Source organism: Ambystoma mexicanum, chromosome 9 (assembly GCF_040938575.1).
Source record: "Ambystoma mexicanum isolate Mex_15411 chromosome 9, UKY_AmexF1_1, whole genome shotgun sequence".
Classification (NCBI taxonomy): Eukaryota; Metazoa; Chordata; class Amphibia; order Caudata; family Ambystomatidae; genus Ambystoma; species Ambystoma mexicanum.
Genome location: NC_090931.1, coordinates 1,292,744,015 through 1,292,770,236, shown reverse-complemented (window position 1 = coordinate 1,292,770,236; position 26,222 = coordinate 1,292,744,015). Strand labels below are relative to the sequence as shown.

General features: G+C 45.1%; 1 protein-coding gene across 1 annotated transcript in view; it reads right to left on the bottom strand.

Moving 5' to 3' along the window:
* SNX4 (sorting nexin 4) overlaps positions 1 to 26,222 on the bottom strand; it is a 1,088,579-nt gene that overhangs the window by 417,369 nt on the left and 644,988 nt on the right. Inside the window, exon 7 of the mRNA XM_069616639.1 lies at positions 10,909 to 10,981. Within this exon, the coding sequence (XP_069472740.1) occupies positions 10,909 to 10,981 (73 nt within the window). The remainder of the gene's footprint in view (positions 1 to 10,908; positions 10,982 to 26,222) is intronic.

Here is a 26,222-nt window from a genome sequence, read left to right as displayed (position 1 = left end):
GGCGAGTGGACTCGGATGCAGGGGGAAAAAGAAGGCAGCCAAACAGGAGAGAGGTCTTGTAAAAGAACCAATTTGGCAAATGAAAGCCATCAGAAGCTTTATGACACCATATTACAAAAATGCCAAACACTCAGTATGGGAGCATTTAGAATTTTGTGACCAGATGAGGACGTCATTTGGCATACAAAATCACAATTCTATGGAGTTTGTGAAATGGACATTCTGTCCGGAATACTTCAGCTTCTTTGCTGGGCTGGAGGATCAAGATCACCAAAGATGGTCCAACTATAAGGCGACCATCTTAAAGCATTTCTCTGTGCACAGGGACCCTCAGGAGGCCCGCAAAGCATGCTATAGCCTGCATTGTGGAAAGGACCAAGCCCCTAGAGATTTTGTGCAAGAATTGAAGCGGGCATTTACCCAGACCTCTAGACGGGTGCGCACAAATAGCCGGGAGTTCATTAATACTTATTTGCATGCACCCCCTAAGTACATAATGACTGAACTGGTTAGGGACTTCCATGAGCGAAGGACCCTGGATTGGGTGATAGAACAGGCTACCAGGATTTATGAAGTCCAAAAGTCAGCTGAGTACAAAAATAACCCAAACAATCCAAACCATCTAATACACCCACTGCTGCGAAGGTGGCAGAGGTGAAGAGTACCCCTATTTTGGACTTCGAAATGGGAGAGGCGCTAAAAATACTCCTTCTAATGACAGGGTACCCAACAAATGCTCCATCTGACACTGCCAACTATATCAGCCCGAGATGCACAGGTAACATCCATCTTGGGGTATGTATGACTCCCCCAGGACAAGGGGGTTGTGGGGTGTCCAATCAGGTAAGTACTGCCCAGGAAACCTCCCTCAACGATTCCCTCAGGAGGGAAGAAATACTCCACCCTCCAACTTCAGTTTCTTTCCCAGATACCCTCCAACCCCCAATTTTCAGAACAATGCTCCCCTCTCTCCTCACTTTCAGGATAATAGACCGCCAAATCAGGGAGAAAGGAGACCAAGGATGAAGGGTTATCAGGGAAACCCTCAATACTCAAGCTATTCTCCGAGAAGGGATAGCTACCCCTTCCGAGAGCAGCAAAGGTATGACTCCAGGCCCCGATACCAACCGGAGAGGAAGTCTCAACTGGAGCGTCAAGTTCAAAGTTTGACCCACGACCTGGGTCGCATGTTGAGGGTTCAGCAGAGCCTTCAAATTAACATGGCTGCCCAGAGCAGCTCAACACTCCGTGTCTGGTGCCCCAGGGTAATGACGGGGAGACAACACCGACAACCAACAGGTTCTAGAGGAGGCAGCCCAGGAGTAGGGGGATGCAAAGCCCTAGAGGAAACGTCCTTTCTCAACCGAGAAAAATCCCTAGAAACCTCTGAACCCAAATCTCCTACCCCTGAAAAGCTGGAACATAGGGAACAAAGTAGGAGAAATCAATGGCAAAAGAAAACCCATTTCGTGGATGAAGTCCATGTCATCCCGTTTGAAGGGGAGGAATCCCTGGAGGTTTCAGGGATGGGGGGATCCCTCTCAAGGAAAAATGGGTCCCAAAAGACCCTAATTTAGAAAGGGTAAGTATGGAGATTGACCCAGAGCCACCCATTCCTCAACACCAACAATGTCACCCAGATAACTCTGAAAGCAATGAGGGATCCTCCCCCCAAACAGGTCCAGGCAACTGTCTCCAGGAACAGGGGGACAGCAAAGAATCTGTGGAAAAAGGGGACTTCCCTAGCCCGTTTGTTGCTGGGTGCAAAATTTTCTTTACAGATTCCCGGCTTCCGACAAAATAAACTGTCCAAGATCACACAGTGTCAGAGTTCAAAATAAAAAAACGTGTACTGCCATGTTGGCACAAAATGCTAATTTTCTCTGCACCCTTGAAGAGAGGGAAGGAAGATGTTATGCCTCTGTCAAGGTCCCGGGTCAATGTGCATTATCAGGGGAGTCACAATTCCCCACACTCCTCTTCCTGGGTGACGCCAAAACTTCGATGGAAATGATATTTCCGTCGAGGGGACTGTGGATCTGGAGATCAAAATTGTGCGACAGAGTGAAACACCCGGTGATAGTCATTACTCCAGAGGGCACACCTTGTCTACTGGGGAATGACCTCCTCTGAAGGTTTATCAGCCCTGATTGACTGCGTGAACAAAGTCCTCTGGATTCAGACTAACCGGCCAATCAAATTAAAACAAATGACAAATTATGTGAGCTTAAATGGCACATGCCACATGAATGAACAACGGTCTGACCAGATCGAATTTCACTTTAGGAACAATCAAGTCCTAGACATCACGGTCATCTCGGTAAGAGAGCAAACTGGTGATGGGAACCCTTCATTTTTTTAAATCAACCTTCCTCCCAGTTTGAAGTGGCATTGCATACTGGAAGGGAATACTCTGAAATGTTATACCAATCCACAATATGAAGAAAACCCAAATACCATGACAAAAGATGATGAAAAATCAGCTGAAAGTTTGACTGACATCCAGAAAAAGGGTGAACAGTTGGTTTTCCCCATTCAGGTAAATGGGCGGGTGCCTATTCTCGCCAAGTATGCCTGAATAATTGAACAAGCTTAATCAGTGAAGCATTATTCAGTAAACTCTCAAAAGATCAGACCATTCCCACATTTAAATTGATAAGTGGGAAATGTGCCTGGAAACTCCAAATTCCAAACATCTCCTGCCTAGCAGGTGCATGCTAAAAATTTCCATTGGTGACAAAAGCATAGAACATAATTGTTGGGTTGTGAGAGATGTCCCCCCCCCGCCATTTACTTGGGTAGTGACATTCTCAATCAATTCAGACCTAATTAATTACAAAGCCTGGTCTCGACTGGGGGGGGGGGTAACCACATGGGCTTTGACAACACTAAGAAAGCATTTCTGTCAGCTCAGTTGCTGCCGTATGCAGTTGAAGTTCACCATCCCAGGACAGGTATGACAAATCACAATTCCCCCAAAAATGAAACAACGACAGAACCTAAAAAAAAAGGGCGCTTATATAAATCTGAATTAGGACTTCCAACAGCAAGGTTTGTATTTACATCCAACACCACTAGTAGAACCTAGAACATGATAGAATTAGACTATTGGTGGATAACAGCGACTCTAGAAGTAGGACTCTGGGCGTGGACACCTTTATTGGAATGGCAGTTGATGGGCAACATTATTCTTTTGAATTAGGGAATGAGATCATAGAAGCAATTCCAAATGACTTACAATTGTGACGACGATATCCCTCCGGAAAAGATTTTCAACCGGCAAAGGGGGAATTTCTTGGTGTACTCCTCCTGCCCTTATGGTGGGGAAGAGGTAACCTGTGACATCAGGAAGAATGAGGTGGTATTTCAAGTCAACAGTGACTACCTCCCCTACTTGAAATCTCATGTCCAGGCCAACACCATAACAAGAGATCTCTCCACTCAACTGGAGGATACCGCCGAAATTGATAAACCTGAGGCATTTCCAGGTTTTAGGCAGATGGTTGAGGAACAAATCAACCCAACCTCGCTGATGCCTGTGAGACTGAGGAGCAAAAGCAGAAGCTGAAGAATGTGTTTTTTGATTTTCAGGAGATCTTTGCTGTGGACTCGTATGACTGGTCGCACAGAGATGCATTCAACCTCCATACCAGCGGACCCTGACATGGCTCCCGTATTTGTAAAGCAATAATGGTTGCCTCTTGCGTCTATGGAGTCACTCGGAGATTATAAAAAACTCCTGTGGGATAATTCGTCCAGTCCACAGTACCTTTAATAACCCAGTACTGGGGATACTGAAACTCAATGGAGACTTTGCACAGACCTTAGGGAGTTCAATAAATGGGTCCACATGTCAAGATGGCCTGTCCCTACATCGATCAGGGACTGGCCCAGATCCAAGGGTCAAAGGTGTATACCGCCATTGACCTGAACAATGGTTACTGGACAGTACCTGTGAGTAGGGAAGACCAATAAAGACTTGCCTTTACCTTCGGGGGCAGCAATACACGTGAATCCGAACACCCTTTGGATACAAACTCTGGTAGCGAATTTAACATCTTCCTGCATAAGGCCATGACCGATTTGGACAAAAGGGGAAACTGAGCCTATGTAGACGATGCTTTAATTAAGAGCTCAACAGTGGAGAAACACATAGCTCAAATACGCTATGTTCTGACCCAGTTGCAGAAAGCCGGAGCAAAACTGTCCTTTCAGAAGGCACAGTGGTGTAAGACCCGCGTGAGCCCCTTAGGATGAAATCAAACCTGAGGTTATCAGTCCCCAAGCGAAAAAGGTGGAAGCCTTAATGAAATTAAAAGACCCTATGACTGCGTGAACTAAGAAGCCTTCTTGGACTTACTAATTATAGTAGAATGTTCATAGAGGACTACACAGAGGTCACACGACCCTTGGTCCATTTACTAAAGGCCGGGGTCAAGTGGGAGTGGAGTCCAGAGCAAATTGAGGCAATAAAACAATTGAAGAGAAGCCTTTCCCAAGAGCCTTGCTTGGCTTGCCCTATAAAAAAAAACAAGGAGTTCTTCTTGAAAACCGGGTTCTCAAATACTTGCTTAACAGCAGTATTATACCAAAAGCACGGCAAGGTCAACAAAGTCATCTCGTATGCGAGCAAGGCTTTGTCCTCTGTGGAGGAAAAATTCAAACATTGTTAAAAAACACTCCTGGCAACAGTGTGGGCATTGAAGAATTACACCTCGTTCATCCAGGGGAGCACATCATTGTTGAGACTCCTCACCAACCCCTTGCAACATTGTCAACGTGACCGAATCCGAACAGGGAACGCGAGTAATTCCAGAATTACTTACTGGATTCTGTCCAAGCAAGGCTTTCCTGTGGAGGTTAGATATGGCCAAAACAAGAAGAGTCCGCTAGCGCAAGGTTTGGCTGACTTGCATGACTCTGCTCAAGATAACTGTTTCGAGGACCAAAGTCTAAAGTCCCAAAACAACACGGAGGTGTACCTTACTTGCCCTGCACAAAGTCTATGAGGAAGACACGTTTCATGAAACTTTGGAAATCTTGCGAGATGTCGCATACTGGCCACACATAGGTCAGAACCTCAACCAATACTTGAAGGTGTATCTTGTGTCTGCTCAATTTCAGCCACGTTCCCTTGCATACAGAGCTCCCCTACAGAAAAGGGGAAGAGACAAGCCTTGGTCGGATTTGCAAGTCGATTTCATCGGGCCCATGATTCGCTCCTCTAGAGGAAACAAGTACATGCTGATCATGACATGCCTGTTTATCAAGAGGGTGGAATGTCTCCCAGCACCAAATTGCAAGGTAGAAACAGCTGCTGCCCTAAAGATCAATCACATCTTCTCATGTTTCGGCCTTCCCCAAAGGATTGAGTCAGAATGAGGAAGTCATTTTATTGTCCTGGAGGGGCAGAGGTTCAGAAGGCCAGCCTAGTGTCTTGGAACAGGGTAACCTCTAGCCAAGCCAGACCAATCACGGTAGCGATGGCGGCGGTCAAGACTAGGTCTCAAGAGGGGTGAGGGTGACAAAGCCCGCAATGAGCACACAAAGCAAGGACGCTTACAAATTCTCCAGACAGGTGTTATATTAAAAATATACACACATTTATTACAAGGCCTTTGTAACATTGACCATAGTAAAGAATCACGGTAAAACTCCAATAAACCAACACATCACAAGTCGCGCTCTGAAACACTTGTGTACGAACGCGAAAGAAATAAAATATCAATCAATCAAAAAAAAAAACAGTGAGGTGATGAAAGATGTGGGAGATACTCGGGTTGAGGAAAAAACTCCACATTGCCCACCGGCAAGCATCGAGTGGGAGAGTTGAGAGGTACAATAAAATTATTGTGGGCATCCTGAAGAAGTTTGTGGTGGACTCTGGACCTAGTTGGGACATCAGATTACCACTTGTCCTGATGGCCATCAGGTCTACACCATCTTCTGCGACACAAACATCACCATTCGAGCTGACTGGATGAAAAATGGTACTACCGCAGCATCTGCTCTACAGAACTCAAGAACAGACCCTGACCAACGCGTCCACGACCCATGAGTATGTTGACAATTTACGAAAACACCTTCAGCATGCTTTTGCTTACGCTTCGCGAAAACTAGAAAAGTCGGCAGAGGGGATGAAAACCCACTACAACTTAAAGACCCCCAAGCAAGAGTACCAAGTAGGAGACAGGGTCTACTTGTACAATTTCCAGAGGACCCAGACCAAGGAGTGGAAGTTCCTCCCCTCCTGGTACAGCGTCTTTGAAATTGTAGATAGAATTTCACCTGTCGCCTATAAGATCTGCATCCTTAAAGGAGAACAAACTGATGTGATCCCATTTCTCTTCCATCAGTTGAAAAACTGTCATCCCAGACTGAACTTGCAACTGATTGAAGTACCCAGTGAGAGTAGAGCCCCGGAACCATCTGAAGAATAAAAAGGTAAAGAATGTGAAGCCGGATGGAGAAAATTACACATTTACAGGAGCAGAACAACATACTCATTTTGAAGTTATTACAAACAATAATGGTCATGTTCTAAAAATGTATCATAAAATGTCATGTGTCTTGTCAAATTTCACATCCCTATCGGGGAAAATAGTACTGTATTTAATACTTAACCTCTCCTTCATTCTTGGCAGATTAAATAACTCTTTGCTCTACAGGCCGGAGGTGGAGCTGCCGGAAAAGGGTGGGGTCCAGGATCAAAACCTAAAAAGAATCCAAAAAGAGTGGAGTGCACACCAGATCGCCACTCCCTCAGGACCAGGACAAGAGCAGACATGCTCTAAAGGAGATCCCTGGAATTAACCCAGACCACATAAAATGGACACCCCACTCTCTCCTTGCTCTTCTCTGTCGTATTAATCAAAGAGCCACAAGGGTGTGAACTGTGGGGTGAAATATAGCCCCTGTACGCAAGAAATAAAGAGGCCAGGGTCAGTTATGAAGACTCACCAAAATACAAGTCCTGCACAGGAATGAGGTCCGACATAAGGGCTTGGGAACCTAAATCATAAAGGAAAGAAAGTACATCCCGATTTCAAGATGCTAAAATATGCAAACTGGCTTTCAGGAAGGAAGCGAAAAAGACACATGGAAGTAATGTTTTAATAAATCCATGGAGAGGTCCAACCCACATATAAAACATCAGTGCATAGAACCCTCATTGGGATGTCAGAATTGTGTTCAGCAGCTGCAATGAGACAGAGTTCATTTCATGTGTAAAATAAATAAAATGTAATTTCGTTTTTTCCTCCAAGGTGACAATCTGCAAAGCAAAATGCTCACCAAAACCACTAAAAGTGTGATTATGAGGTTCTCATCTAACAGCTGTATGCAAGGGACAACTTAGTTGTGACACAAACATATATTCTGAAACGGTGGGCATTCTAAGAGCTTATATAAAAGTAAAATGTGAGTTTAAAAAGGCAATTTGCAGCTGGGTGCAGGAAAGTTCAGTTTCTTCAGAAATTAAACTGACCTTCAGCATTCTTTCCCCTGCTGGCCTGCGGATCTGGCCTGGTTGTCATCAATCAAAGCCAGTACTTCACTATAGAGAAAGAAATGCAATGCTTTAGATTGGAAATACAGTGGGGAACTGATAAGCCCTGTCTGTTCTGGCAGGACTTGTGACCTACAGGTCACAAGGCCCATAACAAAATGCATTAGTTTGGCCATTAGCCTGTGAAGGGGGAGGCAAAATCTAAACACAGATACCTCTGCTGACGTCATGTGCTCAACGAGGAGAAGTGAAACTTAGAAAAAGGTGGGGTCCAGCAAACGAGTAGTGAAACTGTACATTGCTTTAAAATGGTAGAAATGCATTTTATCCTATAAAATGGACTGTGTAACAGTCATACCAGGCTTTAATCAAAGCCGACAGTCAACCCATTCTAACCATGCTAAAACGATTTTGGTGGGATAAACGCAACTAAAGTTATTAATGAAAATGTGATTTTGACCTTATTGTGATTACCAGAGATGTAAAAAGTTGATAAAAGCATGCCAATTATGATTGATACGACGCCTGTAAAGTGCCATATTTTTCACTGATATGGTTCCTGAGTAAATGAGGAAAAAACTATCTCTGCACAGGATGGGCATGCAGAGTCCAGATTAGTCTCATTTGATTCGCCTTTAAATGTAGTGCTGAAAAATGTATTGTGAAAAGTAAGGTTATTTGCCATGTGGTGAGATTTTTAAGTCTTAATGCAGATCGAGCACACCTGTCAAAGTGGGACGATTAAGTTCTCTCCTCCCACTGCCAACCCAAAGCACACCCCCATCCCATTGTCCCATCAGCACACAGGTGGGAGGGGGGATAGTGACATTTCACCAATCCATTTTGCGGGAATCATGACAAGTTAGTGATGTCATTTGCCCTATAACTAAGCCAGCTTGCCTCAGAGATGGACTTCTCCCACTAATTCCAAGACGCGACCTGCTGCCGAAATTGGGCGAGAAACATGTCAGCAGAGAGAGGCCTATCTTGCAGTGGACACAAGAGCCAGGGCACAGACTGCTTGGGACACTGTTGGAGGACTCAGCGGAAATCCTTGACTGACCCCTTGCTGTCCCAGCGGTGTGCCCCGATGCTCCTTGATGCCCAGTACAGGCCCCTCCTATAAGTAGAACTAACCCAAAATCCCTAAATTGTGTAGGCCTCATTATTCAGCATTGTCTTAGTGTTTTTCCCATTGAAAAATCTTGTCTGTGTAGATCCTGAGCATATCAAAGTAAATCAATTAATTCCCCTATTGACTTCACAGGGTCTGTACTGTTGGCATTGGAAACCAACAATCTTTTTCCAGTGTGTTGTGAGCCGGTATAGCCATAAACATTTGCCAGAAGAATTAGCCCAAAGCTCTGTTCCACGTGTGCGCGCAGGGGGGCGTAAAAAGGAAATTCCCCATTGATCCCCTTCATGTTAAATCAGGAGTGGGAAGCCCAGTATTGCCTGTGCATATCCAAGGTTCAAAACGAAATTGTCTGTGTTCCCGTTGTGCTCTGAAAAACGAATGTCCAATTGCATTTTATTTCTCATATTGTTTGTTAGCATCAACCAAAAAAAACGATTTTCCCATTGTGGGCCGATTAATATCCTGAAGCTGTGCCTGTCCCTTTTGGTGTAGAAAACAATAATTCCCCATTTCTTTCTATGCTTTCCCATAGCAGTTGTGCTCAATAATTCAAAACTGATTTCAACATTGTGTTCTGCAAAACGAATTTTCCCATTACCTTTCTGTCTCCCATATTGTTTCCGTCAGCACTACCCAAAAAACGATTTTCCCATTGTGTTCGCACTCCCTGCCACTGCCTTCCATTGAAAGTAATTGAGCCTAAATGATGTTTCGAAGGTGAGGGTTGCTCGGAGAAAAGCATAACCCTGTTTGAATTCGATGTGGGCCTTGAACTGTTCTTTGCTTGTATTGGCGAGTCATGTAAAAGGAAACTATTGTAACTGCATATTCTAGTGTCAGCTCTGTGTTGGTACTTTACAAACGGTCATTTTGTTTTTGTGTTGCCACGGCTTTGGTGGCAGATGTAATCCATTTGTCCCAATTTGACTTTAATAGATTAATGAGTAAATATCTTCATAATACACACACGTCTGGTTCCTTCTGGCACCGGCTATTTGTTGGGGTTGTGTGCGAGACGGATTGGAGGCCTAATCAAAAAGAACCCAATATCAACCAAAGTGCTTTATTGTGCGACACATTCATTGTGGGGGAAGGAGCTCCCTGACTTGGGTGTGCCGGTACAATAAACCGTGACATGACGAGTTATTTTGATGAACTGCTTTCATATAACAAAAATAATTGAAACAGTAACACCTTGTATGGTTAAGGTCTTGCGCTGCAAGACTGTCACACAAGTATTTCAGAAAGAATAAATAAATTACTTGAATGAAGCCGTTTGTCTGAAGTCCACATGTTACAATTGTCAGCAAACCTGAATACCACCCTGGACTATGCCAACTCACTTTGCTTTGAAGGTTTCCAGAGAAGATGGCAAACTGGATTCAAACGGCCTCAAGTTTAGCACCTGGTTAAAAATGGTGGCAAGAGGCAGGGCCACAGAGCTAGTCGTTCTACATATTCAATGATTCTAAATATTTTAACAATACATAAAACCGGGAGAATATTCCACACCTTCGACAAAAACTATCTGTAAACAACTGTTGCATAGGAAATGTTAAACTCATCGCGTCCAAACGATCAACGGCTCAATCAATACCTTTGTATGCAGACATTTCAGTATCGAGTTAGAATATTGCTAGAATAAATACAGTTAAGTGAAATGACATTTATTCCAAAATACTCGCTGACCACCATTCAGCACTTATTTTATTTTTAAGTTTATAAAGTGTAAGTTCTGGGGAGAAGGCAGCGCCCGTTGTACAAGGATAAAAGGTATAATTGCATGTACCTTCAACACAAGCATAACAATTATAAAAATGACAAGAATAGATTTATATTAACAATTAATACAAATACACAGCCACATTTTAAAAATTGTGCGTGGCTAAACATTTCAGAAAATAAAATATATAAAAAAGTTCCAATTAGGATTACTCAACCCGAGAAGATGGAGTAACGAGGCTCAAGCCTCGGTATCCAAAAATCACTGCTCTTTGTTAAAACCAAAAGAAAGCTTTAGGAAACTACGAGCCACCCACGATTTCCTACAGTAAAAGCACATCCAATGCAATATACTGTAGCTAACATTTAACTATATTCGAGAATTCAGAAAAAAAGATGGCTTTCGATGTATGAAAAGCAATAACCTCATGCACGATATTGTTTACCTCCCATCCACCAACAATTCGACTGATGTTGTGCACGCAGCGCATACGGTCTATGCGCGCATTTAGCAATTGTACACGAGACATACAGTACTTACAGCTCGAACTCGTAGGAGGTGTGATATGACGGACTGCAGTTCATCACTATAGTGTTTTAGTTCAGAAAATCTCCTGTGGAAACAGAACAGATGATTACCTGTCATGAAAAGTTGAGCAACAACCACAACACAACAGCGGTGACAGCAGGTTCAACTCTGGGAAACATACATCACTGGTGCCAGAGCACATCCATAAGATTACATCTAGGCTTTGCTATCAAAGGGTTCATTTCTCCTAAAAAACACTTTAAACCCTGTAAGTGGCAGTTCAGTTACAACTCTTATAGAGTGGGATTAGTTTAGGTATGGTAAAATAAATAATGAAAACGGGGTGTGTATTTTCTAAGAAGCATCCGCCTTTTCTGCCCCAGTTTCAAATGTTGGTCATGGAAAGCCATTGGCATAATTTCTGAAACGAATATTTATCACCACAATCACCTCAAGTGACACTTATTAGAAGGGACGTCCTTCGAGAACTCCAGAGAATGCAGCTGGAAAAGGCAGTGCTCAAAGTGAAGCAATTCTGCCCTTCCGAATCAATATTCATATAGGCACCTTACACTTTGAATTTTTGAACATCAGATATGTGAAGATACTTATAAGTAAGAGGTTTAGGAATTATTATGGTGTATGAACATGGACGTCTTTTAACATACTAACATTGTGAGCAAACGCTACATTTGCATATTTGGGGGTTTACAGTGCATATGTAGAAAATGAGATGTACCAGGTTTACAGCACTATGCACTTTATTATTGGATGTTTATGTACATCATGGCAAATGTTTGACTTCTTTCATTATTAAGAACACATATGCAATGTATATGTAAATTTCACTATACATTATACATTAGAAATGTCGTTTTAAAAAATGTCCACGAGATAACAAGCCTTGTTTTAGAAAGTATTGCTTTATGCACTTTATGAGGGTACTTAACCTACATGTGGCCGGATTTATCTGGCACCTATAATATGTCATCCCATTCGGTTGCCAATTTACTGTGTAATGTTTCCTCTATACTAATTGTTCTACCATTCTGTATGCTGGGATTCAATGTAATTTGCAATGCAATGCAATATAATGTGGGATTCCCCAGACACATAGGCTATATGGAGCGGGCTACACAGCAATGTAAATATAAGGTGTAAACATAGGATCAGTGTGCTATACATGTAACATCACAGTCTAAAGATGGACGACCTGTTGAGAAGTAGCAACAACCATGGACATTAATGATGGACTGCCATGACTTTGGGCGTGAACATAGAGCTGTTATAAAAGCACTCACTGTGGACATTTTGTATACGAACAAGCCACACGTTTGTGGTGAAACGGGTTACACTTTGCTGTTTTTCTTTCCCTGGATCGGGGATTCATGAAAGCATTTTTTGGACTGCACTTTATTCGTTCGTGGATTTGTGCATCATCATTGAAGGAGGCATTGGAGGGCATAGCAGGCTTCCGCACCTGCTTTGTGATAAGGAAAAAGGGATCGATCAAGGCAGAGAGAAGGATGGGAAACGGTCAGCATTTAGACACTGGCAACGCTAGTGGCATGCAGTGGCACATAGCTTTTTGCTTTCCGGTTCCTCCGGGTGAAGCACCTACATCCCGATTATGTAACTAGTAGGTCCACTGGACGAGTTCAATATGCCAGCTGAATAGCCAGTAAGATTTGAAAGAGTTGCCAGGAAAAAAAGCTTGAGAAAATTAAACTGGTTCAGATTGCAAACCTGACGATTAGAATAGTTTTTGGTCTAGACAACTGATAAGATTTACTCTTGTGCTGAAAGAAGTACTAAAGAGCAACAGGTAGGGAACAAGCTTCTTTACTACGTTTTGGGGTACAAGATGGCACAAAGGGGTACGTTCATGGGTAGGTAAGTAGAAGGTACAAGAAGGATAAAGAAGACATCCACCAGCCTCCACTCACAGGAACCTCACTAACTGAATCTTATGGAACACACAGGTCACTCACACATTCCACAGCCAACATTCCGCCAGGCATTACATCAGACATTCCAACAGGCAAACATCCACACAGGGCCAAAGCAAAGAAACACAGGACCTAACCCTCCAGGTTTCGTTTTTCTGCTTGCCATGTTATTCCAGAAAATGAAAGACCATATGCAAGTAAGATCAGGGCCCACCTCAAAAGGGCAGTCTAGCTCAGACACCTGGAGGAGGGGGAGGAACAGGAGACGTGGAATCATGCGTTAAGGGTGATTGATGGAGGCAGTATATCCATGCAGGGGTGTGCACTCCTTGAGAACAAATAACTCCCAGGTTTCCCTTAAATGCTCATCGGCGTGTCAAGTTGGGAATTGGTGCATCCTTAATAGATTCAGCAACTTCTGTTAGAACAGCAGGCAATGCGGAAGTCAACCCAGGCATGAAACTTGCCTTTTATTGCTCTATGTCCCAATGGACAGCAGACACCAAGTTTTCACCTCTGACATGGAGCCACTCTGCAGGTAAAGAGTTTGAATTCCGGCAAGGCTAACGCATCACTTCATCCTTCAAGGGCCGATAAATTGAGCACCATTAAACTGGGCAAGGATACAGCCATTATCAAAAGTGGGCAGAATCAGTCATGAAGCGCTAGATAAAAACCTGGCATTCATTACTTTACTTAAGAAACTATGACTTGAGCAGGTAAGTGGCTAGACCGCCGAACCATTTAAGTAAGGTTTCATCACTTCAGAAGGGGGAAACTGATTACCCAAAGAAAGTGAAGTAGAAGATAACAAAGACAACGAGTAGTAGGAATGGAGGTCGGTGGCCGAGGCCATTGCATTTTGCTTTATGTATAGTATAACCAGTCTTGGACAGTGCAGTTGGCTAATCAATAGCTCCAGGTGGAGCCCCCCCCCAAAATGTGTGGGGGCAACTCCAAAGTTGGAGAAAACAAGGGAAAGTGTCAATAGGACAATCTGGCACTCTCCTTACAAAGGGGCTTTTTACAGAACCTTCAGGATGATCCCAAAAAGAAATACCTGGGATGCAAGCTCCACCGGGGGTGTCACGGCCTAAAGTATCCGGAATGACAAAATATTATAAAAAGTCTGATAACCTTCCAAGTCTGTGGGTCAATGTAGAAACATCTACTGATGTGAAATGACATGTGCATGTATGTTTTTTTTGTTACTGTGGATATCCTTTTGAAATACAAGATCTCCAGTCTTTTGTTTACTGTTTATGTTAATCTTTTTCTTTGCCCATATGGCAGTAATTGGCACTTTGGGAAGGAAGATGGTCCTGAATGTATTAAAAGGCTTGCTTGGTCCAGACACTCAAGCACAATATAAGTTTGAAATATTCCTCGAGGGCAGCGTATCGACGTCATTGACGCAGGACGCTGAATATTTTCCGAAGCAACACAGCTGTGGTGATTATATGTCATAGATATGGAATACGTCAGAGGACCCAATCCCCTCGAATATCAATTACTTACATGTGACAATTTATGTAATACAAAAAGAAAACCTGAAAAGAGCAGCACGACAAAGTGTCCCATGGCTGCTTGTGAGTGACTAGGTGTGGTGGTTACGAGCTTCATGGAAAATACTCTTGTCAGTTTCGGGCTACTAAGCCAAGATGCCCCCGGGTTCGGTGCATTTTATTAATGCCAAATAAATAAAAGCCAACACTATTGTAAAGGAAGGAAAGGCATATGAGGAGGGATACAGTCTGTAGGCATTGTTTGGTAGATTAAATGTCCACGTATTGACTGGCCATGGCCATGCTAATTGCTATGGCCATTCCGGTCCCTCCCAAAACACCTCCTCAAGGGAACTCTGAGCTATTAAGCCTTGCCATCAGACTATGGCCAGTGTTTTTTCAAAACTGACTTCTGAAAGTTAAGGGCATAATTAGAGTTGTAAACTTGCTACTCGTGTAATAAAAATGTCTTACCATGCCTGCCTTCAGCCACTTGATTCCTAAGCGCTCTGTGTGTCCTTCACTGATGTCCTGTTAAAAACAAACATTGGCAAAACCAACAGGTTTGGCTTGTGTCCAAGTATTAAGTGTTGCCAGGCAGTGCTATTAGATGCTCAGGTACTCGCCCCACTATCAATGGACACTTGATATCAGTACGGCATTTCCCATGCCTACATGGATATGTTTGGACCAGAAGTGCACGTAGTTCCACAGTCAGAAACTACTGTTATTTCTGCCAAATCGGAAAAAGTAAACGTGTACCTTTTAATGTGTATTGATAACTAGGTGCAAAGAAACAATGATTGCAAAAACATTTCTGTTTTCCAGTTAAAACATTTTTATTTGCAAAAATACTCCTTCGGAATTGGACTTACATTTTTACTGCCTAAAAAATCATTTTACTCCCAACTTTAAAAAACAGGGAGTAAAATACTTTAAAATATTACCTGTAGCACTGGTTACACCCTTTCCTTTTTGAACATATGCGTACTACTTGAGGCCAAAGACATTTTCCCTTTCACCTTAGAGTTGATTTTTAGAATGTGGGGTCAGAATAGTACTTTGAACACAGAACGTTTTGCTTTGGACATTCGGACATCCAACAGACCCTTAGTTTTCTTTGAGGTAGGTAAACACCTCAGTGTAGGGACAGAGGCATTTCAAAACCCCCCTTTTCTTTTGTCAGCAAATGTTTATGACCAAAACCAAAAGTCTTTGTGTCTCATTCCTGGTTCCTCACAGTGCAGATAGAAAAAAACAGAAAGAAAACAGAAAAATCATCAGTCCATATCCCTGAAATAGGCCGTAATGATTATAGAAAAAGTTTTGCTTTTCATTTTTTACAGCAGGTGGTCAAGGAGCTCCGCTAACAAACCACCTTACTTATTATGACTGCCTCTCCATGCTTGTATATACTCATCCTTCTTCTTTTCCCTACTCCCTGGCCTCCTGCCTTTTTTGCACCTACTACTCCGATGCCTTGTGTGTAATTTGTATATATCTGTATTTATATATATCTGTATATAACTGTACAGCACTGTAACCAAAGCAGAAAATCTTCTTACTGCCTTCTGCGTCCCGATACCCTCGGGTCGGTCTAGTGCGCATTATAAATAATGAAACAAACAAGCAAAGTAGTAATGGGAGATAATTCCAGAGGCGGGGCCAAGAACAGAGGTATGTCTATCACATCTGGTTGAGCAGCGGGTTCAGGGAAAGCATAGCAGATTATGATCAGTGGCACGGAGCGGACGTGAAGTCAAATAAGGATGGATTTTAGATCATAAATACTTCGGGGCAAGGATTGAATGCACTTAAAAACAAAAGAAGAAGATCTTTAAAAAGATAGGTGGTGAAATGGGCAGCCAATGCAGTGATAGTCTAGTGGGAAGATGATGCATTCCTAGTGTGATAGCGGGAACTGGAAAGGGGAGTGATTCAAATGAGCTTGTTATGGGAGCGGGGAGGATGGAGTACGGGCAATCGCTCGTGTGGATGATTGCAACTGCACCTCCTGCCCGGTCGGCCTGTTGGATGCAGTAGCCTTGGGGTAGGAGGACGTCGAAAATATGTCAGGAACAATGTTACCGCTAAGATGTACGCATGTGCCAAGTTTCCTTCTAGGTACTGCTCAGAAGAGTTTTAGCAGTGCACACAGAAAATTCCAACCTTCAAGAATTAATAAGGCACAAGCCACAGCAGTTACATGACATTTTCTTTCTCTCAATAGGTTACATTGTACTAACTAGTCCTTATATCTGATGTAGCCTATATACTTTGGCCTACTTTTCCCAAAGCTGAATCCAGGACTGCTCCAAGGAATAGAATTCTGTGAAGGTGTCAAGCGGGACTTCTTGAGGTTCAGGGAGAAGCCCCACTCGTGGACAAAGTGGCACGTGCGACAGATGATTCTGAGACTGTTCCAGAGAAACAGCCCTGATCAACCAGTCTAGGTAGCGGTAGATGTGAATTCCTCCCACCTTAGACTTGCTGCCACCAGTGCCATAAGCTTGAAGAACCTCAGGGCTGAGGTGGCAGAACCCGAAACGGATAATGAGAACCGCCAACTTCGAACCTCCGGTACGTTCTGTGCTTCAGATGTATTGGCACATGCTGAAGGTCCAATGACACCAACCAATCCTGGAGTCGAAGGGCCTGAAGGATATGCAAAAGAGTTACCATCTTGAACTTGTCATTCCTGAGGAACTTGTTCAAGCAGCTCAAGTCCAAGATTGGTCACATTCCTCCGTCCTTCTTGGGTATCAGGAAGTTTTAGTTACTTATCTGTAACTGTATTTCTCCAGCATTGGCATCTTTCATAGATTCACATGCTTGAATATTCCCCGTCAGACTATACACACATTGCTACATATCCATGCATGTACCTAGCCCATTAGGGCCTATGAGCCACTCTACTGTGTAGTCCCTCCACCTCATTTTGGTCCTTTTTAGCCCCAACCAATGAGGTGGCAGAGCTTAAGCTCCGCCCCGCAGCCATCTTCAGATTTTTAACCGTAGAGACTACAGTACGATGGATGCTGAGCATAAAAGCAGCCTCTCAGGGGAGGTGGGCAGGGATGTGAATCTATGAAAGATACCAATGCTGGAGAAACACAGTTACAGGTAAGGAACTAAAACTTCTCCAGCATTGGATCTTTCATAGATTCAGGTGCTTGAATAGAATACCAAGCAGTTAAAAAATGCCACCATCATATACATATATGCATAAATACAGAAAAACATATTTCTGATCAAACCTTTACCATGCAGCAACACAACGGTTAAATACTCCGGGAAAGGTGGGAAAAAAGGAGGCTGGTCCTACCTTATGCGAAGAGATGGCGGTTTCTTTGTTGGCATCTTCAGCCAGGCAGTAGTGTTTAGCGAATGTGTGCAGAGTACTCCATGTGGCGACTCTGCATATGTCCTTCAAGGCCACCCCTGCATGGAATGCTGTTGAAGCCGCCCTCCCTCTGGTGGAGTGCGCTGTGTCTGTCTAGTTAGAGGGTTGCCTTTTATCTGATGGCAGTGGGTGATGCAGGACGAAACCCAGTGTGCCAGACTTTGTTTAGAGATATGCTGTCCCTTGGTACGGCCAGAGAAAGCAATGAACAGTCAGTTTGAGGAGCGGGACTCCTTGGTTCTCTGCAAGTAAAACTTCAGAACTCTCGCAACGTCCAGAGAGTGTAATGCTCTTTCTGCTTCAGAAGTGTGATTCTGGAAAAAGGTTGGCAAAACGAGTTCAGCGAGTCATTTCGACAGTACCTTGGGAAGGAACTAAGGATGTGGCCTTAAAATGACACGGTCCTTCTGGAACAAAGTAAACAGAGGTTCAGACAAAGCTTGCAACTCGCTGCTCCTTCTGTCTGATGTGATGGCTATCAAAAAGGCTGTTTTCCAAGACAAGAACTTTACGTTGCATCTGTGTATGGGTTCGAAGGGAGGTTCCATGAGGGCTGTCAAGACGGTATGTAGGCTCAAGTTCGGAACTGGCTTGGGCATAGGAGGATAAGTACGCATCAGCCCTTTCAGAAAGACTAACTGCCGGCAAAGGGTGCAAGGATTGCATCTCCGGAGTTGTTGTGTACGCTGCTATGGCTGACAGATGGCCTTTGATGGAGGACAATGAAAGCCGTGTCTTAGCTAGGCACAATAAGTAGGGTAGAACTTGGTCCACCAAAACGGTGAGAGGATCAAGGGCAACTCTCTCGCACCACTTGGAAAATCGAGTCAATTTCCTGGTGTAGGTGACTCGTGTCGACGGGGCTCTAGCGGCCCTGCTGATATCTCAACATTCTGATGTTAGCTTAAGATTCATCAGTTTGCGCTGCTCAAGAACCATGCCTTGAGAGATCGGCTCCTTGGGTCGTGGTGGAGGACCTTGCGGTTCTGTTGCGTCAACAGATATTGATGCGCCTTGAGGCGAATCGGGGGCCGCCGGCAGAGATGCTTCAGAGTCGAGTACCAGACTTGCCGCACCCAATCCGGCGCAATTAGGATCAATGAACAATTCTGTTCCTTCAGTCTGCGCAGTACGAGGGGAATGGGGGGGAAAGGCATAGAGGAACCTTCCTGTCCAAGCCACTGAGAACGCATCTCCCAGTGATTGATACTCCAGGTACCTCGAGGCAAACCTTCGGCACTTCTTGTTGTCGTTGGTGGCAAAGATGTCTATCTGTGGATGGCGCCACAAGGCAAAAATCCACTGGATTTCCGTTTCGTCCAGCTCCCACTCGTGAGATGACGTGTATTCTCTGCTTAGCTTGTCCGCTAGGACATGGTGGTCCACTCCCGGAAGATGCTCTGCTTTGATCTGCACCGCGTGGTGCAAGGCCCATGCCCATAGCCTTTGGGCTTCTTGCGACAGGATCTCTGACCTTGTGCCTCCCTGCTTGTTTGTGTAATGCATGGAGGTCATGTCTGTCTGGACTGTAAGTACCTGTCCAGCTACCACCAGCAGGAAAGCCTTCAGCGCCTACCTTATGGCCCTGAGCTCTAACACAGTGATGTGGAGTTGGGACTCTTGCGCCGACCAAGTGCCCTTGGTTTGGAGGTCCACAAGGGGAGCGCCCCAGCCTGATGGTGACGCGTCCCTCCTCAGCAGAAGGGTCGGTGCTTGAAACGGCATCCCGTGTTGAAGATTCTGCAGAAAATTCCACTATCGAAGAGCCTTGTGTAATGTCGATGGAATCTGGACGACGTCCTCCCAACATCCGAGAGCTTGTTTCCATTGATGGTCCGGGGCCTCCTGAACCAGTCTCATGCGAAGCATACAATTTGGTATGAGGAATATGCACGAGGACATCATGCCCAGAAGGGATTTGTACGAAGGTACCGATGTGGTCTGTTTCTACAGGAAGCACGAGGTTGAGCGTAGAATCGCTGCTACCCTTTCTGCTGATGGTCTCACCCTGGGAATGCTGGTATCGAACTCGGCACCCAGGAAAAGGGATGTCCTGCTGGGAACGGGGCAGGACTTCTTGTTGTTTATGGAGAAACCTAACCCTTTTAGGAGGTTGATCATCCTTAAAACTGCTAAGCGAGCACTTGCGGCGGAATATGCTTTTATCAACCAGTCGTCCAAGTATGGGAAGACTTCTGTTCCTGTCCTCCTGAGCTTTGCAGCTATTGGTGCCAAGCATTTTGTAAAAACTCTGCCTTTTTTTTGCCCAAACGGGAGCACTAGGAACTGAAAATGAAGCTCTCCCACCGTGATCCCGAGGAACTGTCTGTGAGCTGGATGGATCGGTATATGGAAGTAAGCGTCCTCCAAGTCTTAAGTTGCCAAGAAGTCGTTCTTGTTTAACCCAGGGAGCACTCCTTGCAATGCTACCATCTTGAATGTTATGTGTTTGATATATTTATTGAGCGCCCTCAGGTCCAAGATGGGTCTCCATTGACCTAATATAATGAGGAAGAAACAGGAGTAGAAACCCTTTCCCCTCTGGGGGTATGGCACCGGCTCTACCGCTGCTTTCTGGAGCAGTTTTTGATCTTCGGACATGACCTGTTTTAACGTGCACCCTGCGAGAAGATGGAGGCAGGGAAGGAGGTTGATCTAGAAATTCTAAGGTGTGACCCTCTCTGATCACCTGCAACACCGATTTGTCCGATGTAATTGACTGCCAGTGTTGGAAGAACTGGCTTACCCTTCCCCCCCTACCAGGGTGTGATGTTGAGGGGACGGAATTGGATAGTCAGTTTTGTTTGCCTTGTGACTTCCCCTGGGCGGAGCCACGCCTGCCTCTATGGGAGTATCTGTTGGAGGATTGATACTTGTTTTCCTGGTACGTGCTACCTTGCGTCTTCTGACCATAAGAGGAGCAGCCGTACCCTCTTTATTTAGATGATGAGCCCCTAAAGGGGCAAAAAGACAGACGGTCCTTGTCCTTTAAAGAACTTATGGCTCGGGCCGTGTCCGTGTCTGATTTGATTCCCTTCAGGTGGTCGTCTATTTTCTTCCCGAAGAGCCCTTGTCCATCAAAGGGCATGTCCAATATCTGCGCTTGGATTTCAGGCCTGAAATTAGTAGACTTCATCCAGGCCTGCCTTCTGAGTACTGTGCCATTTGTCTGAAGTCTGATTCGGCCACATCAACCGCTGCGTCGATCGTATGATCAGAGGTTGCTTCACCATCGGCGATTATCGATCTAGCCTCTTCCTGAAGTTCTCGTGGTAACTGCTTAGCCAATTTGGTCATGCATACCCAAAGCTCGATCATATCTCGCAGTCATGGCCATCGCATTACCCGCTCTGATGGTGACGCCGAAGCTGATAACTTCCTGCCCATGGCTTCTAGCTTACGCCCGTCCTTGTCCGGTGGTGCCGACAGCGGCGAAGCTGGATTGGCAAGTTTTTACCTAGCCGCAACTGTGTTAACAGAGTCCGGTTTTGTATGACTTCTCAAGCAAAGCGGCGCAGACTCGGGTGCTTTATATTTCTTCCCTGGTCTGGACACCAGAGCCAGGGTAGACAAGGGCGTAGATAAGATCTTGGATCCGGACTCCCAGATGGTGTCGAGGAGAGGAATGGTGGTAATCGTCGTCCTGCGTTTGTCCCTGTGCTCATAAAGCACCGATTTCTTTTCCTCTGATGTAACCTGAATTTTGAGCAATTCTGCAGCCTTGCCTATTATGGTCTGGAAAGAAACCAGATCATCCAGAGGTGAAGCCTCTCCTGGGGAAGCTCTCCTCCTGGGCTTCTCGACGATGTACTCGTCCCAGTCACTGGCTGAGTCAGGCTCCCGTGTAATTTCGCCTTCTTCTGGGTCAGAGAATTCTCTAAAAGGATCCTCCTGCCAATCCAAGACTGAAACGGAGGACGGCACCATTGTGGGATCCCTATCCGGAGATGGAGGTCTATGCGATGATGGTGGTGATGGGACCCTTGACGGTGAAGCACTGCGAGTCCTGCTCCTAGACTGTCGAGGAGGCTCAGGTGATCGTGCCCTCTTCTGAGGTCTACTCCTATGAGGTGAACTTCTTGATGTGCCTGGAGTTGGACAGGCCTCTCCGATGGGGTTCCGGTTCCAAGGGATCAGACGGCATGCTCTTCTCTCTTTGATGCCTGTAGAACTCATCCATGATCCTCTGTAAGGACAACATCAGTATCGGGTCATGAGGATAGTCAGCCTTGTTCTAAAGAGCTGCCAATGGGGGACTGTGCTGCTTAGGGGAAGGACAAGGTCATTCTTCCACCACTTCTGCATCTGAAAATTCCTCCTGGAGAATTACCTCAGGAAGCTCTGCCATGTCCCCCAAAGGAGGAACTTGCGCTACCATTGGTTCAGCAGCCTCAAGGAGATTCAATGGCAGGTGTCACCGTGGCGTACGTGGAAGGCGCCTCAGGCTCCAATTCTTCCGTGTTCGACGGTACTTTCGTCGACGAGCGTCCCGCCGACGGTGGTTCCGTCGATGAACGCGGCTTGGGTGGTTTCTCCCCCGTCGACGAGTGTTCTGTCGACGCATGTGTTTTGGCTGGTCTCTCACCCGTCGACGAGTGCTCCGTGGATGAGCGTTTCGTGGAGTGCTTCGTGGACGAATGGTGTGTTTCCTTCGTTGACGACTGTTTCATGGACACTGATGACGAGGATCTTGCCGTAGTCTATGTCTATGTGAAATCGTCGTCGAGGAGGGTTTCGTCGACGGTGTGGCCGACGACATGCCTTTATCTTTCACATCGCTCGTGGACGTTTCCCCGTCGACGAATGACCCCTCCTCCCCTGGCATTTTGCAATCTCCTCCTTACCTTTGGAGGTAGATTTAGCTGATTAATGTGATTTTTTCTGGCTCGAGGAGTCCAGTGGAGGTAGAAAGGGTATTAACTCCAGCTTCCTCTTACTTTTGGCAATGGGAGAGGAACTCCTTTCCACTGAAGACCTTCTCTTTGAAGTTTGCCTCTCAGATGGAATGCTGGAGTGGACAGGAGCTGTTCTGACAGACACTTCGTCAAAGATTGATCCCTGGCTTCCAGATGTAAAAGAAATCTTCTGTGCCTGTCCTGATGAGTCTTGTTGGAAAAATCCTTGCAAATATCACATTTCTGAATGTCATGTGGATACAAGCAGTAAATGCAATGTTCATGGGGGTCTTTTGTGTAGACCAACTTCTTCTTGCACCTCGTGCAGTCCCTGAACAGGGACGGCTTCTTAACAGCCTGGAATGCAGCCATTCTGAAGAAAAGGTTTACACAACGATTTTGGATCAAAAACAAGAGATATTTGTCTCAAAAACCACCTCAGACCAAAGCCCATAAACAGGGGAACAAAGTGGAATATATTTGAAAAATATATTCCACACAAAAAGTAGAAAAAGTATTGAAGAGCTCAGAGAGCTTGAGGATTCCCTATGTCTGTTAGACTGCAGTGAAAAATCTGAAGATGGCTGCAGGGGGCGGAGCTTCAGCCTTGCCACCTCATTGGTTGGGGCTATAAAGGACCAAAATGAGGTGGACGGACTACACAATAGAATGGCTCATAGGCCATAATGGGCTATGTGCATGCATGGCTATGTAGCAATGTGTGTATATTAGACATTTTTTAATAATTCTTTTTATCACCGAGGATTCCCAGTCTGACAATGGGGAATATTCAAGCATCTGAATCTATGAAAGATCCAATGCTGGAGAAATACAGGGCCCCTGTGGAACCCCACATATGATGGCAGAGGGGGTGGAGCTAATGCCATCAACAGCCACTCTGGCAGACCTGGTTCTGAGAAAGGAGGAAATCCATGCAATGCGCATGATCCTGAAGCCTGGTCACAAGCAGAGTGATCGACCAAATCAAAGGCTGCTGACAGGTCAAAAAGCATGAGGAGGGCGGGATGGCCTTGGTCGATAATACTTGGCAGATTGGCTTTAAGATCCAGCAGGGCAGTTTGTGCCATGCTTGACTAACCTAATGGCCACACGATCCAGGATTATTTGCAGAAAGGGGATGTTGGTTATGGTCTGGTAATCTTTGGGAATTTAGGGGTCAAGGTTGCTTTTTTTTCTTTTCTCTTTAGGAGTGGAGTGATCCAGGCTTGCTTGAGAGAAGGGGAACACTACCTTCCATAAAAGATAAGTTAACGAGTTTAGTGACGCAAGGGGCCAGAACAGTCATGCAGTCCTTAAAGATGTTTGGGGGACAGCTGTCTCATTGGCAAGCAGTGTGTTTCAGATTGGCTACGATCTTGGAGGTATGGGCTTCAAAGCATTCGTCTGAATTCAAATTGAGCGAAGGGTTTTGTATTTTTACTCGCAGTTGGACTGAGCGAGGGAGGTAACCCAGTCCTGTCAATGAGATGAGTGTGCCTTTTAGCCTGAAATAGTCTGTTGATGGCCGGAGAATTTAGAGGAAAATTCCTTGTGAATCAATTTGCACCATGCAGCATCTTTAAGGGGTGCTGGTTTACAAGTGTTTTTCCCTTCGAATTCTTCTAAGAATCGAAAAGAGCTCCTTGGAGCTAGATTTAGCTGTGGCAATTCTAGTGTTGAAACTAGCGGATTTCGCTTCCATGATTGCCGCTTTAAATTGTTTGGCTGCATGTTTATATGAAAAGGAGGGTATGAGAGGAGGGGTGCATCCGCCATTCCCTTTCTGCTGAACGTTTAAGGTGTCTCGGGTGCAGAATATCTTCATTGAACCAAGGGTTTCTATTTGCTTCGGGTTTAACTAGCTTATGTTTTTTTTCTGGGGCAATCATCGGTTATGGCCTCATTAATGGTAGTGGTCAAATAGCTAGCAAGGTCATCTCAGTTGGCAAAGGAGTCAATGGGGGGGAAAGCCTAGCGACAAGACAGTCAGATAGTTTCTGCTCAGTGATGTTTTTAATATTCCTGGTGGGTTGAAAAAGTCTTTGTCCAAGATTACGTTTTAGAGGGATGGATGAGAGAGAGAGATATGGTAGGGTCTACAAGAAGGTGATCAGACCACGGACAGGGTGATACCGTGATGTTAAGAGTCGATACTTGGTGGATGAGGACCCAATCCAGGATGTGACCCCCCCTGTATGAGTGGGGACATTGACCATTTGCGCAAATCTAATGGTACTAAGGGCCTCGAGGAGAGATACAGCGGGTTTGTCACGAAGATCATTAGCCCAGAATTTGAAATCCCCACGAACAATCACAGAGGAGATGGGTTTAGAGATGTTGAGTAGATTGACAAACTGCTTCTCGAAGAGAGTCATCTCTTGGGTGGTGGGGGTACCGGTAGATCACACGAATGGTAAGGGAAGTATTAGGTGACAATAACAGAGCACAACGCAGTCCTTACTGCTTGGAATACAAGTGGTATAGGCAGAGCACTTCACAATAAATGGCTAGCATAAATGAGCATGCACACAGGAAGCGTTGTTAGAGAGGGACGTTTGCACCACACAGGCAATGGCTGTAGATGGATTACATGCCTCGAAGGTTCAGGCGATGAGCATAACGGCTCCGATACCTTCGAAGAAGGCTTCGATACCGAAGATTGATGCTTTGAGGGGACAGACACAGGCTCCTGCTTGTCTGTCAAGGAAGACTCTTTCGACTTGTGTTGAGGAGTCTCTCTTCCTAGGCCTCGAGGCGTGCGAGAAGGAGACACACAAGACTCTCTAATGGTCTTGTTAGAAGCTGAGGGGTGGCTTCTTTTCTCAGACTCCTTCAGAGGGGCACTTGGAGGAGCTTGCCTCTGGAAAATCAAGCCTTTTTAAGCAGAGGTTTTGTAATTCTGCCCGAATCAAGTTCTTTTCTGGAAACAAAACTTTTTCGGTAGAGGAAGACGACGAGGATCTGCGACAGCGTTTTTTACTCTTCTTATGAGAAGACGAGTGTCGTGAACTGGACCTCGAACGTCTTCAGTGTTTAGGGTGCTTTCTAACGGGAGAAACCTCTTTCAATTCGGAGGAGAATTTTCTTTTAGATGAGGTAACAGCCAGGGATTTGGGAGTGGCCTTACCTGGATCGAGTATTTCCTTATTATCCCACAAGGCCTTGACAGTCATGGATTGACATGAGCCACAGTCAACTTTGTGACCCGACCCCAAGCAGCACAGACAGACGCGGTGAGGGTCTGCAATAGACATCTTGGCTCCACAGTCTGAACACCGCTTGAAGATTGTCTTCAGTGTCAAGGACATATTCAAGGAATAGGATAACAAAATCGAAATTCGCGGAGGCGAGTAGCCCCGAAAGCACACAGCAATGCAGAAAAAAACAGAACTGAATAAACTGTCATGAGGGACGCTGTGGAGGCCATCGGGGACCAAGACTCGATGCTGCACGACCCTATGAAATTATTTTACGAAGCAAGCTGCAAGCAAACTTGAATATCAAAGATGAGGAATATGTGGGTGGTCACAATCCATACAAAAAGTTTATATCGGATACAAATAGTGTTGCAATG